General features: G+C 36.9%; 2 protein-coding genes across 2 annotated transcripts; one reads left to right on the top strand and one right to left on the bottom strand.

Moving 5' to 3' along the window:
- Nucleotides 1-2,625: 2,625 nt before the first annotated feature.
- On the bottom strand, nucleotides 2,626-6,151 carry LOC103324232 (cytochrome b5). The gene is made up of 3 exons (XM_008226268.3): nucleotides 5,885-6,151; nucleotides 3,764-3,830; nucleotides 2,626-2,983 (listed from the first exon to the last, which is right to left on the bottom strand). The coding sequence occupies exons 1-3, from the start codon at nucleotides 5,969-5,971 to the stop codon at nucleotides 2,733-2,735; spliced, it is 405 nt and encodes a 134-aa protein (XP_008224490.1). The 5' UTR covers nucleotides 5,972-6,151; the 3' UTR covers nucleotides 2,626-2,732.
- Nucleotides 6,152-9,307: 3,156 nt separating this feature from the next.
- Nucleotides 9,308-15,930, top strand: LOC103324233 (26S proteasome regulatory complex, non-ATPase subcomplex, Rpn2/Psmd1 subunit). The gene is made up of 13 exons (XM_008226269.2): nucleotides 9,308-9,634; nucleotides 10,488-10,557; nucleotides 10,895-11,000; nucleotides 11,303-11,414; nucleotides 11,488-11,656; nucleotides 12,344-12,882; nucleotides 12,992-13,127; nucleotides 13,229-13,477; nucleotides 13,564-13,784; nucleotides 13,920-14,178; nucleotides 14,327-14,559; nucleotides 14,636-15,152; nucleotides 15,422-15,930. Exons 1-13 carry the CDS (start codon nucleotides 9,492-9,494, stop codon nucleotides 15,743-15,745), a joined length of 3,078 nt encoding a protein of 1,025 aa, XP_008224491.1. The 5' UTR covers nucleotides 9,308-9,491; the 3' UTR covers nucleotides 15,746-15,930.
- Nucleotides 15,931-16,356: the final 426 nt, after the last annotated feature.

Below are 16,356 nucleotides of genomic sequence, written 5' to 3' on the forward strand. Positions count from 1 at the left end.
TACACGTTCATCTAAGGACCAAAGAAACGACTTCATTTTGGCCTTCCAAGCGCCATAGTTGTTGCCATCGAAATATGGTGGATGTGCAATTGAGCACGAGGCACGATCCATCCTAAGGTATGTTAGATCTTGCTGAGTATGTCCAGCAACCTGCTCTGATACCAATTGAAAATACCTGCAGGATGACTCAAAATGCCTAGAGGAGGGTGAATATGCCAATTTAAGATTCTAATCAAATAAATAAAAATAAACTTGGTAGCAGGATTGATATGGCTTATCAATCCTGTAACGTCTGGGCATAAAATAAAAGAACACACAGAGAATTATTTTACGTGGTAAAACCCCACCTCAGGGAAAATCCACGGGACTCCTCAGTCCAACACAAATCCACTATAGAACGATGATTACAAGAAGTACTCACACACTTATCCTAGACACATTCTAGATAATGTTTACCGACTTCTTCGTAACTCAACTTCATCACGGGATGATCTTCGACACTCCTTATGTTGAACGCATATCGGCCACGATTGCTTCAAGCTCACCGGAGGAAAACCGCCACCACGGTCTTGGTGCCCTCAACCGTATGAGTCACCGACATGCATATGAATGCAATATGAATGATTAAAGTGTTTGATAAATCACCAAGTAAACATTGAACACTTGATGATTTATCTCAAATATACGCACAACAGCTTTTCTTAGAATTCTATATGCTCAACACAAATATCTCAAAAGCTATACAAATAAAAGAATGGCACATGATCTTTTATACAAGGCTTGTTATCTCTCAAGAGAGAGAAACCTAATAGGCCACGAATCTTCAATTTCCTATTGCACCACAACCTATCATCAATAAGAGATTTGATTCACATTGGACTCAAAGTAATGACGCCTCTCTTTAAACCAAATTAACTAAGAGGTGAGCAACAAGCAAAGTCACAATAGGAAAAGATAATATTTTAACTTTAATTAAAATAGAGTTGAACTAGGAAAGTAATCTCAAGAGATAAAATCTAATCTTATTAAAAATAAGATTAAGATAAAAATACTTTGAGTGAAAATAACTCAAACTAGGAATCCTATAATGAATGCATGATTATGTCATGATTTACCTGAAATCAGATTCCTCATATCGGTCAAGTCATGCTTTGGAAACCTGAGATTGAATGTGTTGCGCCAAAACGTCTAGTAAACGATATTCACACACTAACTCCCAACCTATGCTAGAGTCTAGGAAATGACAATACAAATTTCATACTAACAGATCGGTTTGCGGTTTGAATAAAAATTCGCTTACCGAACCGCAACCACCCCTAGTTTCACATATCTTTTTTTTTTTTTGTGGAAAGAAACTGTTTCATACATCGTTTAAGCATTAAATTTGAGACAATATTAATGTACTATAGGTCAACCTCCTACTGTTCTGCAATACTCACGTTAATTACTCTGGTATTCTATCATTATGTGGGTTGTCACACCTCTACCTACCAAAGCCTCATTTACCTTAAAAAATTTCTTCGAGGACAAGGTGGATCCATGTTGGTGCAGTGATGCAACTTCGCAGGACTAGAAGAAGGAAGAAAAAAAAAAAGGGTTTAACAAAGTGGAGAAATAAATGCAAATGCTTCCAGGATCAGAATGTTGCGTATCCTATCAATATTAATCTAATAAAAGGAATGAGCCACCAAGTTAGACCAGGGATAAACTTTAGCATATTCTTTTCAAATTGTAAAAGATACACAATTTTTTAGTTGATTTTGACATATGGGCCTTGCAGAAAATAAAATTTGGGTTGAGTTGTGGGGATGGGTTCGGGCAATACTCGCCCATACTAATGGGGGCCCCATTTAGAGAAGGGGAGTGAAGATCGGAATGACAAATTTGACCCACCATACACCATGATATTGCTCTTATAACTCGAGTTAATAATCTCAAGTCAACAGATTTTCATCCAAGACCACATGCAATGCAAACAATGTAACATATCACCAAGGTCTTAACCATACTATCTCACAACATATCATATCCTATAAGACTTCATTTGGATGGAGGGATTCAACATTATGAACTTATTACATGACATTATAAGGTACACTTGTTTATTTAGACGAGTACAATTTATGTATGTCAAGATTTGGAAAAAAAGAAGAAGAAGAGAAACCACATAGATTTGCTTTCAATTATACTACATCTAGTTATGTCAACAGAAAAGTAATGTAAACCCAAAATTTCAAGCATTCGTTTGGGAAAACATGTGTTTTCTACAATCAATTTAGGCACATTTTTTGGGTTTGTATCAAAACTTTCAATATTGATAAGATAGCTGATTTTTTGAGTTGCTTTGTTTGACTTTTCTAAATGTCCATTTTACCCCTCCATCAAAACAGAGCATAACTTCTTCTTAAAAAACCTAGGTATAAAAAGGTAAATCAAATTCATAAGGAAGGAATAAAATCCAACTACACGGATTTAATCTAGAAATAAAAAATAAAAAATAAGAAAATATATATGTTCTAACTAAAAAGTGATGCATTGAGGCTTTAAGTTATTTAAATTCGGGAGATGAAGGGGCAAGCACAAAACATCAGTAAACATCATCCAAATGCAAGGACAACAAAGAGAGACGAGAAAGGGAGTCTTGGATTTTCCAAACCAATCGAGTAGTAATCGTTTATCACAATATTATACGACTAGCAATCATGTGTCACAATAACATAACATAGAACAACTTAAGTTGACTTGGTGTAAAGGCGGATGCCAAAAGCCAAACCCAAGATTGCAATGGGAACAAGGAACTGCAGAAGTTTGACGATAAATTCAGAAGTCTTGTCCTGATTGTAATGAGGCTGCTTCGGAGGAGTATATGTGGTACTGCTGGGGATAGTAGAGGCATCGATGTCTCCGACGCACATGTCCTTCAACATGTCTCTGGCATTATCACTATGACCCACGTCCTCAAAATCATCAGTTGCATCCTTCCCTGGAAAAGTACATGGCAACGTCAAGTTCTGTCTTATACACAAAGAAACTTATAAAGAGACAATTAACAACATATCTTCAAGCTGATGATCATGTTGTTGGTACAGACAAGTCAACATGATCTACAACATGTGGGATTTGCTTCTCAACCATTCGATAAACTATGGACGACTGAAAAGTGGATCAAATACATCCCAATCATTCACATTAATCAAACTATTTAAAACTAGGTCCTCATCTAAGGGCCTTATATGAGAATACATTATATACATGCAAAATATCATGTATCTAGTACAGAGCCCTCCTATTGAGGGATCCCTCAATGAACTTATCAAGGGACACGTACACACTGAATTCGATCCCTCAAAGTGGTTTGACGATCAAACAGTCCATTGTTTCAAGTCTCCATTCAAGTATCTTCTTTGTGAGAAAACAACCAGATAAAAAACTATTTAATCATTTGATTATCATCCTTCAGCATTAATTGACACACCAAGTTCAAACTAATTTGATAGCAATCAGATGTCTGAATGGTTCTAATTGGGGCAATGTCTTCAAGGAATTGAAAAAAGACTTAAAAAGATGGACGGTTCATATTGTTAAACCACATTGCATAGTGTGGCATAAAATGCGTCCCTTAAATAAGCTTACTAAAAGTTCAATTAGGTAGGATTATGTGAGTGAATCCATAACTCAAATGTTTACTGAAACTGTATATTTCTTGCCAAATCATGATAGATTTAAAACTTGATTCTTAAAGATATTTCAGTTAACTTCACACCTGTTGCAGACAACAAAACATCATCACCACCTGGATGGTCCTCCAAAAACTTGGTCACATCATAAACCTGATAAAAAATAAATAAATAGATGATATAATTGAGGGGAAACAAGCAAGCAAGATAACTGTTTTTCGCTAGATATAAGAAGACACTACCCAACAACCTTACGGTCTAGACACTAGTTTAGCAACTGTCAATAATTCAAGTACACCCTTAGTTCCTAGCAATGCACCTTTAAACAGAAGAGCATATGATACAATAATATTGTCTTAGATGTGGAAACAAATGTGGTTCTATACTAAACATAGTTTGACGAGACCATGATTTTGTCGATGACAGGAAGCAAAATATTTCTAAGGAATCTTCATAACATTCAGAACAAATTAACTTCTACAACAAATAATTGGAAAGAAGATAATGAACATTAGTTATACAACAAATATGCGGGATGATTTTGGCACCCCAAAACTCACCTCCCTCACTGTATCACTCACATATGAGGAGTGCATTAGGTAATTTAAAGATCATTTTGGAGTGCCAAAACATGACCTTAAAATATAGATAGACATCTGTTAAATTCTTTTATAAAAAAATTCCACAAAACATTAGAGTGCTATCTGGACTACATTTTACAAAGTTAATGAGTCTGGCACCCCAAACCACAAATAATAGAAGGATGGTAACAAAATTTTTGAAATTAAATTTTTTTTCCATTTAAATCAAGCAACAGAAGATTTATAAAAGATGGTATAATTTTTTAATGGGATGATCTGAAAAACTATGATTATAGTGCTCTATTGATTTGGTAAACTCTTTAGTGAGTCCAGTACTATGAAGTGAATCTCATTACCTAATCTAATTGGATGGTCCAAAAAACTAAGGTCACAGTGCTCTACTGATTTGACTCTCTTTGGTGAGAAATACAGGGAATCTTATCATTTAATGTAATCCTGGCCCGGAAGAGAATCTAATCTCTTAGCGTGGGCAAAGTGCAACACATCCAATTAAAGCATTTCAAAACATATACTTAAAGGGTTCAAGAAGTGGGGGTCAACATTTCTAGCCAAATCATAAAGCTTTGGAAGACAGAACAAGATTACCAAATAAACTACTAAAATGACAGTAAAGACATAGATATTACTAATGGAGTAAACTATAAAGACATAAGAGGAACACAATAGTATTCTAAAAATCTGCAATTCACACCATAGAAACTAAACACTATCAAGACACAAATTATGAATACTAAAGCTAAGTTTGAAGTTCGATCCAACCAATACATATTGCAACGTTAAATCACATCAAGCATACTTCAGGCTGTTATCGCAGTTGTTCAAGGCCTCATGAACATTTTAGAATACGTTACCTCTAATGAATATGGTTAGCACTTAACAGAAGGGTATAATAAACAAACCTCCCTGAGATTATGAGAATTGCGGAAACTTCTTTTCTTTACACAAATTACACCAATCTCCTATCTCTTGATATGTTTTAAAAAAGATTTTTGATCTCACTTCATATTCTTCCATGCTTCCTATATCTCTTAAATGAGTAAATAAGCTCAAAAATTTTACCATACATACACATCAGTCTTCTTAAATACAATTACCATGTTGAAAAGTAAACTTTAAACATGGAAATTAGTAAAATCCATCTTAGAAACAGCAAATCCAGTACTAACAACTACTCTAAAACTTATTATGATAAGGGAGTTTCTGTAGTTTCTGAAATAGAAGTGAGGCTCAGGAGAGGTTGCTGTACAGAAAATTATGGGTATGAACATCAACATGTATAACAACAGAATCACCAGGTTGGTTCCCTAAAAAGAAAACCAAAAACCTTTAGCAGCAAAAAATCAAAAGAAAACAAGATCCATAATGTCACAAGGAAACTAATTATCTATTTTGATCATATGCATGACTAAACTCGCATGCAAAGGATTCAAATTCCCATCCTCATTTCCTTTATAAATGAAAGCCTTCCAATTTACTTGGGTCAATACTCCTCAGAGAAAGAAAAAAAAAATAGCGGGGTCAATAAATATAAAGACAGAATATAATCCAAGAAGCAAGATAATCAAAGCTTCATATCATATGGTAAAAAATGGGAAAAGAGAGAACCTTGCCATTGATGATCAGCCAACAGTCCTTGGGGGTGTTGTGCTCAGAGACTTGAGCCAAAGTGAAGAGCTTTCCATCAACACCCATTTGCTTTTCTTGGTATCTCCGCTGTGTACTTAGGCAAAAGAAACTACTGCGTGAAAATTGATGAAGTTGGTTTGCTTAAAAACAAATGCAGATCGGTTAACGATGCGGGCTACCAGGCCAAGAGACAATACAGACAGTAAATAGTGTGAGAGAGAGAGAGAGAGAGAGAGAGAGAGATGATATCAAGGGAACGGGTTAGGTTATTTGAATGAAATAGAGTTTGGTAGGTGGATTTAGGCCGGTCCTTGGTAGGCTAGTTGTTCAAGGTTTGAGAGTGTATTAGTTTGGTTGGTATTGAAAGTAAACGGGTGATTTTAGGGGTTAGGTCGTTTTTGTGGCCTGATTTAGAGGCCGAACCGGAAAAGACAACGGCTCTTGGGTTGATTTGAGTGGATACTAAAATCTGAAGTTGGGCTGACCTGATTGGATTCGGTTTGATTTTGCAAGTTTGGTCGGTTTGAGCTTGAGTTCTAATATCAATTTTTTTAGCTCAATATCAAGTGTTTTTCTTCCAAAAGCTGATTATTGGTTTATTTTTGGGCTAACATCATTTTACTCCCTTAAGGTTTGGGGTCATTCTTGAAATGGGTCACGTGATTTTAATTTGTCTATTTACACCTTAACATTTTAAAATTCGACCAATTTACACATTCCGTTAGTTTGACCGTTTGGTCTTCTGTTAAGTGATGAAGTGGCAAATATGGGTTCACTTTTTTAGTTTAGGTGTAATTAAATATTTAAAAATTAAAAATTTTGACAGAAACAAAATTTTTTTTTTAAAAAAAAAACTTATGTCCCATTTATCTTTCTCCTTTCTCACTTCGTTGGAATTTGGCAGCTCTTTCCCCCTCCCCATCAGTTCATTTTTTTTTTCAATCTTTCTCTCGGTAGCCCTATCCTCTATACCCACCCACACACCATCTTGCGCATTCAAATTGACTATGAAATTGAGAGCTCCTCATCATCATCAGCATCTCTCAACCCTCTTCTTAACCATGAAAGTAAGACCGAGTCGCTACCGATTCCATCGCCCTCACCGCCGAATGTCTCGAGTGTTCCAACCGACCAACCTTTCTGTCATGAATTGCCATTTGGGTCGACCACAGATCAGCCCCAATCCCCTCCGCCACTATCAAACGTCATCGTTCTCGACCCTACCGGCATCACAACTTTTGTAGGAATTGTCACTCTCGGCCCTTGCCTTTTCCTCTACCTCCCCCGAGTCAATCACCAGTCTGAGTTTGAGAAACTTGTAAATGTCGGAGGACCCGGTTTCTAGAGATTTGCAGACGACTCGACTCAAGATTCCCACCCTCAAGCTTCCTTTACATTGGCACAGTCGAGCCCAACCGTACATCAACGACCAGCAACGAAGCCGTGAGAATTGGGTGATTGTGAGAAGGGCAAGGATGATTTTGAAGGCTGAGAACGAGGTGTGGTGGCTGGGTTTTATGTGTTGTGTTAGGCAAGATGGTGTGAGGGTGGATATGGAGGATGAGGTTGCCGAGAGAGAGAGAGAGAGAGAGAGAGAGAGAGAGGAACTGATGGGGGAGGAGGAGAGGTTGCCAAATGCTGACGAAGTGAGATAGGAGAGAAAGAGAGAGAAATGAGATATAGTTTTTATTTACTTATTATAAATATCTGTAAAAAAAAATTAATTTTTAAAAATGATTTCTTAATATTTAATTACACCTAAACTAAAAAAATGTACCCTATGTTTGCCACGTCATCACTTAATTGAAGACTAAATGGTCAAACTGACGGAACATGTAAATTTGTCTAATTTTAAAATGTTAGGGCGTAAATTGACAAAATTAAAACCTCATGGCTCATTTCAAAAATGCTCCCAAACCTTAAGAGGGTAAAATGATGTTAGCCCTTTATTTTTTTCCCAACAACCCAATATCAGTTTTTCAAACAGGTCAACTATAAAGCCCATTTCGTAGTATGTATGTATTGCCCAAATCATGTAAATTCAACTATAGTTGCATTGCCATGTCGAAAAATTCAAATACATAACGATGAGTGATTGACTTGAAATAGCACATTCTTGAAGGTTGTGTGTCCTTTGGCCAATTCTCATGCTCATTAATGGAAGTTATAAGTTATAATGAAGTCTATGTGTGGGAACCAAAAATCAAATCCCACATATTAAGGCCAAACCCGTCACGATTAAGAGCAAATGAAGACGTGGGTTAGTTGGACTTCCCTACTACTAGAGAAGTATGAGGTAGGGGGCATAACCCAACCAACAACTCCCCACGATTATGAAATGGGGGATGGGATGCGTGCAGTCAATGAGGTGAGGCTAAATCTAAGGGCTTGAAATGCTATAAAAGCCCAACGGAACCTCAGCCAAAAGTACGAAAAATTTAATTGAGCATTGAGAGTTCATTGCATAAGCACTGACTTGAGGTACTCCCTTTTTTTTTGTGCCATTCGTTTTTTAAGAAGCGATATGAAGTTCTTTTCAATCAAGAACATGTGGAGTCATTTTATCTTGAAAGAAATCCCGCTCCAACACTATGAGACTGTCAAGGCTAGTGAGGGGTTATAATGAAAAGGTTCTTAATAGTCGTTCAATCTAGTGCAAAGTTATTATTGGACTATTGAATTGAACCCCCTCATTGTAATCCTTCAACATAGCCCCTCATTATAGAAGTTCCCGAATGAATATAGATGTTGGCTATGCTCTTAGGCTGACCATGCATTTGCAAAAGGTAGCCATAACAAGGAATTAATTTATTTTATTGGAAACAAACAAACAACCATTTGTTTTAAATTTGTCTAATTATTTTCAAGAAGATCTATGAATGAAGCATTGAAAGATATACATTCCATATCGTTGAAATAAAATTTATAAGGGACTCTATAAGGTGTCTCTAAGATAGAAGAAGAGTGTTGTATGAAATATATTTAAGTTCAAATCCAATATGAATTTATATTTCTTTTCAAGAAGAAGTACGAATTTTATTGCTTACTTTATTTTCTTATACAATTTTTTTTTTTCCATACATGTTTTATGTTAAATTCAACCCATTCAATCTATTTATAATTGGGATTGGACTTGCATACCTATTGTATTGAGTTGAATTCAAATACGGAAAATCCAACTATTCTTGAATTGGATTAGGTTAGGATGCTCAAAAATAGGTTTGGATTGACACCCTCCTCCCATTGAATTTTTATTTTTATTTTTAAAAGTTATAAAATATGAAAATTGTTTGGAATCCTCCTGGTACAACTGTCCACTCCTCCACCTTTTTAATTTGTATTTATATTTTTAATTTTTTTTGACTTGTTGGGTAAGTATGCTCTAAAGAACACAAAACCAGAACAGTAGCGCATTCTACCGTCACTGCTACTACTCTATTTCTGTCTTGTCTTTTTTTACTATTATAATATTATTCTGCTTGTGCTCCTAGGGTTTCGAATCCACCTCTCCCAAATCGGAATCCCAATTCTCCTGAACCCAATTCGAACCCTAGGGCTCGTGTAGTCGGTCCCTGTTCGTGCAGCTATGGCGACCTTGGTGAGCTCGGCCGGTGGGCTATTAGCCATGCTCAACGAGACCCATCCTTTGCTCAAGCTCCACGCTTTATCCAACCTCAACAAATTGGTTGACGGCTTTTGGCCCGAGATCTCCACCAGCGTACCCATCATGTACTTTCTCTCGCTCACTCTCTCTTTTTTTCTTTTTCTTTTTAATTTTCTGTTGCACTTTTGGGATTAGGGTTTGCATTTGGTTGTCCTTCATCTTTTCGATAGGCGAGAAACTTCGGGAAACAATTTTTGAAACTCAAGTCGAAATTTGAGGAAGATTTAAGACCAACTAAGCTAATTGCTTGTGCTAGTTTTCTTAAAGAATTGTTTTTGTGTATTTTGTAGAATTCAACTATCAAATGTGTGAGATTGTACATTTTTGTTGTTGAAATTTATGTACTTTGGATACTTCTTGTTTCTTTGTTCTCATTGAAAGATGGTTCATTATTTTGGTCAGTTAAGAGAATTAGGCGTTTTTCTGAGAAGAGATTCTGTTGGAGATTTGCGAATATTTTCTGGGCGGTGATGGAAGTGATTGGTGTCTAGGTTGTAGTGATTGGTGTGTTGGCGAAGGTGGCTAGTATATAATGCAATAAGAAAGAAAATATTGGAGTTCCATATATTTTTACAGGGTTTGCAAATATTGTATTTCATTAGTAGAGATGAGACATACGATGCAGATGGGGTCTTGGTATTTGTAAACCCTGATAATACAAACTTAGGAGAAATGCAAGTTTTGCTGTTTTTTTCCTTCCAAACATTGACTGTCAAAGTACCTGGGCTATGCTTATGCCCTGTCAACGTTTGGTTCCGCTTCTTGTCAATAAGTTGGTTATGCTAGAGCGCTTCTATAACCTTAGTCATGCTGATTTTCAAATTATGTGATTTTGCATATATTTTGAAGCAACCAAAATATTTTTAGCTTAAATTTAGTGTTTATTAATTTTCTTTTCTAAATTGTTTTGTTGCTCAGTGAAAGTTTATATGAAGATGAAGAGTTTGATCAGCATCAAAGGCAATTGGCCGCTTTGCTTGTGTCAAAGGTAAAATCACTGCTCTGGTGCCTTTTATTTTTTATATTTTCTTTTTGTTTCAAACTATTGTGTTACAAACAAGATTCGTTATTACACTCTGAATGTACTTGCATCCTAAGTGGTTTTTTGATCAATCAATATCAATTTGGTTGCAAATAAATAATTAGAAATATTAGTAAACTAGCAATGCAAAATACTTTCATTCAAATTTGGTAGGTAGGGTTTGAAGATTTTGTCTCTCTTCATCATTTGTGGAAATACATTCCCTGTTTTTTTTTCTTTTGAATATGTAGAGTTTGCTACTTCTGTGTTTTCTTTACATGACTTGTGTTCTTTCTCACCCCAGGTTTTCTATTATTTGGGTGAACTTAATGATTCACTTTCTTATGCCCTTGGAGCTGGTTCCTTATTCGATGTGTCAGAGGATTCTTATTATGTTCATACTCTTCTTGGTAAGAATGTTTTTGTGTTCTTCTTTACTTGTACAAAAGATAGAGTGTAATCACTCTTAGGCGTTAGAGCTTACAATTGTACTTCTCATAGCTATGACTGTGAGAAGTTGGGATGTACATCAAAGGAAGAAACTATGAAAGGGGGTTATGCAAACTTAATAATCAACTCTGTTTTATTAACAATGATACCATCATTTTTTAAATTTGATATTGTTAGAAGTGGACTAGATATATGAAACTTTGGGAAGGTTTAACCGGACTGTACTCACATGACATTTCTGGTTGTTTGCTCCTCTTCTCAGCTAAAGCCATAGATGAATATGCCAGTCTTAAGTCTAAGGCAGCAGAATCAAATGTTGAGGCAGCAAATGTGGATCCTAGGTTGGAGGCAATTGTGGAGAGAATGCTGAATAAGTATGCAGGCCTCTAATGTTTTTGTATGCAGTACATAAGTACCTCTAGTTCTCTTACTATTTTTTATCTTTAGGTGTATCATGGATGGAAGATACCAACAAGCTATGGGGATTGCAATTGAATGTCGAAGACTGGATAAACTTGAGGAGGCAATCACAAAAAGTGATAACGTTCAAGGAACTTTGTCATATTGCATTAATGTCTCGCATTCCTTTGTTAATCTTAGGGAATATAGACATGAGGTAAGACTTTGCTCTTTCTTTTGCGAACATATTATTGTTAATATGATGTTTCTGTTTTTGCATTGTTTGTAGCCATGATACTCTCTATAAATATGCAGTGATACAGAAAAAAATAAAGGCATTTTCTTTGTTGGTTGCTTCTGTAGAAGTATGATGGTGCAATACAGTACATAGCTTCAATATGTTTTTATACTTTCACAACGTAATTTAGGTTTCTCTTTCATAGCAATTTAATGTTTGATTGCATAGAATTATTTGAGGCTGTGGAGTTAATAGGAAGGTGTTCTGATTTTTTGCCTCACACAGATTAAGTTGGCTTTAATATTGGATAACACTGTTATAAACTTTAGAGGTGCTCTCCCGTTGTTTCTTCTTATATATGTTTTTCTGGTTACTTTCTATATGTTAAATCTTGATGTTAAACTAAGAAGGGCATACAATAAGTTTGGAACTAAGACCAAAAACAATCAGACAATGTGATTGGAAAATGTTATACGTAGTCCATGTGGCTGTCCTTTTGTGTCTCCTTTTCTTGCATCATGTTTCCAGAAACATCATGTTTTGTAATTTCTCACATTCTATTAATGCTTTTTGTTTATGTTGGTTGATTAAATCAAGTCATGCGTTGTGCAAATATTCTTTATTGAGGAGATTGACAGGATTTGTCCTCGTTTGGTTTTTGTACAGGTACTTCGTCTTCTTGTCAAAGTGTATCAAAAGCTGCCATCTCCAGATTACTTGAGCATTTGTCAGTGTCTCATGTTCTTGGATGAACCAGAAGGTGTAGCAAGCATATTGGAAAATCTTCTGCGCTCTGAAAACAAGGACGATGCACTTTTGGCATTTCAAATAGCATTTGATCTAATAGAGAATGAGCACCAAGCTTTTCTCTTAAATGTTAGAAATCGCCTTTCACCTCCCAAGATTCAACCTTCAGAATCTGCACAGCCAGAATCTGCACAACCACAATCTAGTGAAGCCGCTCAAAGTGAAAGTAATGCTGCTCAAGGTGAAAGTAATGCTGCTCAAAGTGAAAGTAATGCTGCTCAAAATGAAAGTTCTGTGGAGGATGTTCAAATGACAGATGGAAGTTCTACTTCAAATGCAACCGTGCATGAAGATCCTAAAGAAGTGATCTATTCTGAGAGGCTGACGAAAATTAAAGGAATTTTGTCTGGAGAGACATCGATACAGTTAACTTTACAATTTTTGTACAGTCATAACAAGTGAGGCTGCTAAATTCTTCCCATATATTTTATTTCATTAACTTATAAATTTCTTTTGGAAATCATTGGTTGAGAAGTGTTTTGACTGTTTTCTGTTAATTTTATATAGGTCTGATCTTCTTATTCTGAAGACAATTAAGCAGTCCGTTGAGATGAGAAATAGTGTATGCCACAGTGCTACTATTTATGCTAATGCAATTATGCATGCGGGAACAACTGTTGACACGTTTCTGAGGGAGAATCTGGTGAAGCAGATATCTTACTATTTCCTTTTGCACCTTTTGCAATGTTATATTCTATTTTCTTTGCTAAGAATATTGACCACTTCAGTTCTTTAAATTCTCAGGACTGGTTAAGTAGAGCCACAAATTGGGCTAAATTCAGTGCCACAGCAGGGCTAGGTGTTATTCACAGAGGCCACCTGCAGCAGGGAAGATCTTTGATGGCACCTTACTTGCCTCAGGGTGGGGCAGGTGGTGGTGGAAGTCCATACTCAGAAGGTGGTGCCCTGTATGCTCTGGGTCTCATTCATGCCAACCATGGCGAGGGCATCAAACAATTCCTTCGTGATAGCCTACGCAGTACTAATGTGGAGGTGTGCACTATATATATATTAGTGATTGCATCTTTTTGTGCACATTAGTTTATCGCCAAAATTTTCTAATGGGACCTTTGATGCAGGTTATTCAACATGGTGCATGCTTAGGTCTTGGCTTGTCAGCTTTAGGAACTGCTGATGAAGAGATCTACGATGACTGTAAAAGTGTGCTCTACACTGACAGTGCTGTTGCTGGCGAAGCTGCTGGGATTAGTATGGGTTTGCTCATGGTTGGAACTGCAAGTGAGAAGGCTAGTGAGATGCTTGCTTATGCACATGAGACACAACATGAAAAGATCATCAGGTATAGATAGCTGCGTGACCTAGTTTGTACTTGGATTTCTTTTGGTAAAAAAAATCATTTATTGAGAAAAGTGATCTGTGGGAGGAATGGCACATTTTGGCTATGGTCTTTGCTAACTGTGTATTCTGTGTACAGAGGGTTAGCATTGGGGATTGCCCTGACTGTATATGGAAGAGAAGAAGAAGCAGACACTCTAATTGAGCAGATGACAAGAGACCAAGATCCTATTCTACGTTATGGTGGTATGTATGCATTGGCATTGGCCTACAGTGGGACAGCAAACAACAAGGCCATTCGTCAGCTGCTGCATTTTGCTGTATCAGATGTGAGTGATGATGTTAGGAGGACTGCTGTTCTAGCACTTGGTTTTGTCTTGTACTCCGAGCCAGAGCAGGTTGGTGTTTTCTTATTTGTGTATTTCTGTCTCTGATCGTCCATCTTCTGTTGTTTCCCAAAGCAATTTTTTGTTGCTTGATACCCTTTTTGTTTTTCTGTTGGTCTGATAAATACCTTGTCTCCAAAATTGCACTGGTAAATTGCAGACGCCTCGAATTGTCTCCTTGCTATCTGAGTCTTACAATCCTCATGTTCGATATGGTGCTGCTCTTGCCGTAGGCATTTCCTGTGCTGGTACTGGCTTGAGTGAGGCCATATCTTTGTTAGAGCCTCTGACTTCAGATGTTGTTGACTTTGTGCGCCAAGGTGCCCTCATTGCAATGGCAATGGTCATGGTCCAGATTAGTGAAGCCAGTGATTCTCGTGTTGGAGCTTTCAGGTACTGTCATCATAAAATTCCAAAGTTTTCCAACTCTCTCTCTCATTTTGCAACAATTTGTGTACTAATCTTATAGGCGGCAATTGGAGAAAATAATTCTTGATAAGCATGAGGACACCATGAGCAAAATGGGAGCAATCTTGGCCTCTGGAATTCTTGATGCTGGTGGAAGGAATGTGACGATAAGACTGCTTTCTAAGACAAAACATGATAAAGTTACTGCAGTTGTTGGCCTTGCTGTTTTTAGCCAATTTTGGTATTGGTATCCCCTTATATACTTCCTAAGCTTGTCATTCTCACCAACAGCTTTGATAGGACTGAACTCTGACCTGAAAGTTCCAAAGTTTGAGTTCCTGTCACATGCAAAACCTTCGCTGTTTGAATATCCTAAACCGACCACTGTGCCAACCACTACATCGGCTGTAAAGCTCCCCACTGCTGTACTTTCAACATCAGCAAAGGCCACCAAAGCTAGGGCCAAGAAAGAAGCAGATCAAAAGGCAAACGCTGAAAAGTTATCTGGGGCAGAGAGTTCATATGCACATTCTGGAAAAGGAAAATCATCTAGTGAGAAAGATGGGGATTCAATGCAGGTGAGCAGTATGGGCATAATGGGCCCATCCCACCTTTTGTTCTTCTTCCTCTGTTCCATTTTTGCATTTAAACTTAAGAGAATGATATAAGTTTAGTGTTTAAATTTTATTTTTCTTATAAAAGATTGCTTGAGCTGCATACACAGCCATGATCCAAACTAGTAGTAACAATTGGAAGAGATAATATGATGGGATCTATTTACTTTGCAATGCTTAGTTTATGATATCATAATTGTTCTGAATCCAACTCCCCTTCTTCCCTTTGGCAGGTTGATAGCTCAGTCGAGAAGAAATCAGAGCCGGAGCCTTCGTTTGAGATTTTGACCAACCCAGCTAGGGTGGTTCCTGCTCAGGAGCAATACATTAAATTTCTGGAAGGAAGCAGATATGAGCCCATCAAGTTAGCACCATCCGGGTTTGTTCTCTTGAGAGATCTGAAACCGACTGAACCCGAGGTGCTTTCGCTTACAGACACACCCTCTTCTACAACATCAGCTGCTGGTGGATCAGCAACGGGACAGCCGGCGTCTGCTTCAGCCATGGCAGTTGACGAGGAACCGCAGCCTCCTCAGGCGTTTGAATACACTTCGTGATTTTCAGTTTAGTTATCATTTTCGTTCTCTTCTGACAGTCAGAAATTCGCGCTGAGTATGCCGTGGATATTGTTGACTTGCTTGTTTTACTTACGGTGAAATTGTTAAATTTCAATTTCTTGTATACAATTTTATTTTTGATGAGTTTCAATTCAATTGTCATCTCTGGTGATACTGGGATGTTAGATTTGAGCCCCGTCAGCAAATAATGTTTCAACAGGGGATTAATGCAACCTCTATGCCTCATAGTCATAGAATCATAGATGGCTACATTGGGTAACGTAATATATTCCTTCTCACAAAGTGAAGCCACAAGAAACAAAACATGGTCTTTATCCCTCAAATTTGCTAACCTTTTTCTCCCTTCTTTTTGGGTAATGAAAATAGTATCTTGCCCCTGCTCAATTTTCTAATTCAACATATATATGACTTTTTAAGCAAATGTATATAATGGGGATGGAATTCTAACTATAAAATTAAACATACGAGGAATCATGAGTAGGCCAACTATATTCAAATATTGGCAAGTGTGTGTCAGTGTGCATGGAATTTCATTTGTCTTATTTCCTTGTGTAGTTTAGCAAGTCAGTTGTGAACGTTTGGAAATATAT

Source organism: Prunus mume, linkage group LG2, assembly GCF_029339155.1.
Source record: "Prunus mume cultivar Tortuosa linkage group LG2, ASM2933915v1, whole genome shotgun sequence".
Lineage (NCBI taxonomy): Eukaryota > Viridiplantae > Streptophyta > Magnoliopsida > Rosales > Rosaceae > Prunus > Prunus mume.

Bases quoted from the DNA above. Each gene is read 5' to 3' on its own strand.
- LOC103324232 (XM_008226268.3), bottom strand. From the start codon at position 5,971: ATGGGTGTTGATGGAAAGCTCTTCACTTTGGCTCAAGTCTCTGAGCAC. The intron at 3,831-5,884 runs GTTCTCTCTTTT...ATTTTTTATCAG, and splicing joins GGCTGATCATCAATGGCAAG to GTTTATGATGTGACCAAGTT. The intron at 2,984-3,763 runs GTGTGAAGTTAA...GTACTTTTCCAG, and splicing joins TGTTTTGTTGTCTGCAACAG to GGAAGGATGCAACTGATGAT.
- LOC103324233 (XM_008226269.2), top strand. From the start codon at position 9,492: ATGGCGACCTTGGTGAGCTCGGCCGGTGGGCTATTAGCCATGCTCAAC. The intron at 11,415-11,487 runs GTATGCAGGCCT...TTTTATCTTTAG, and splicing joins GTGGAGAGAATGCTGAATAA to GTGTATCATGGATGGAAGAT. The intron at 15,153-15,421 runs GTGAGCAGTATG...TCCCTTTGGCAG, and splicing joins AAGATGGGGATTCAATGCAG to GTTGATAGCTCAGTCGAGAA.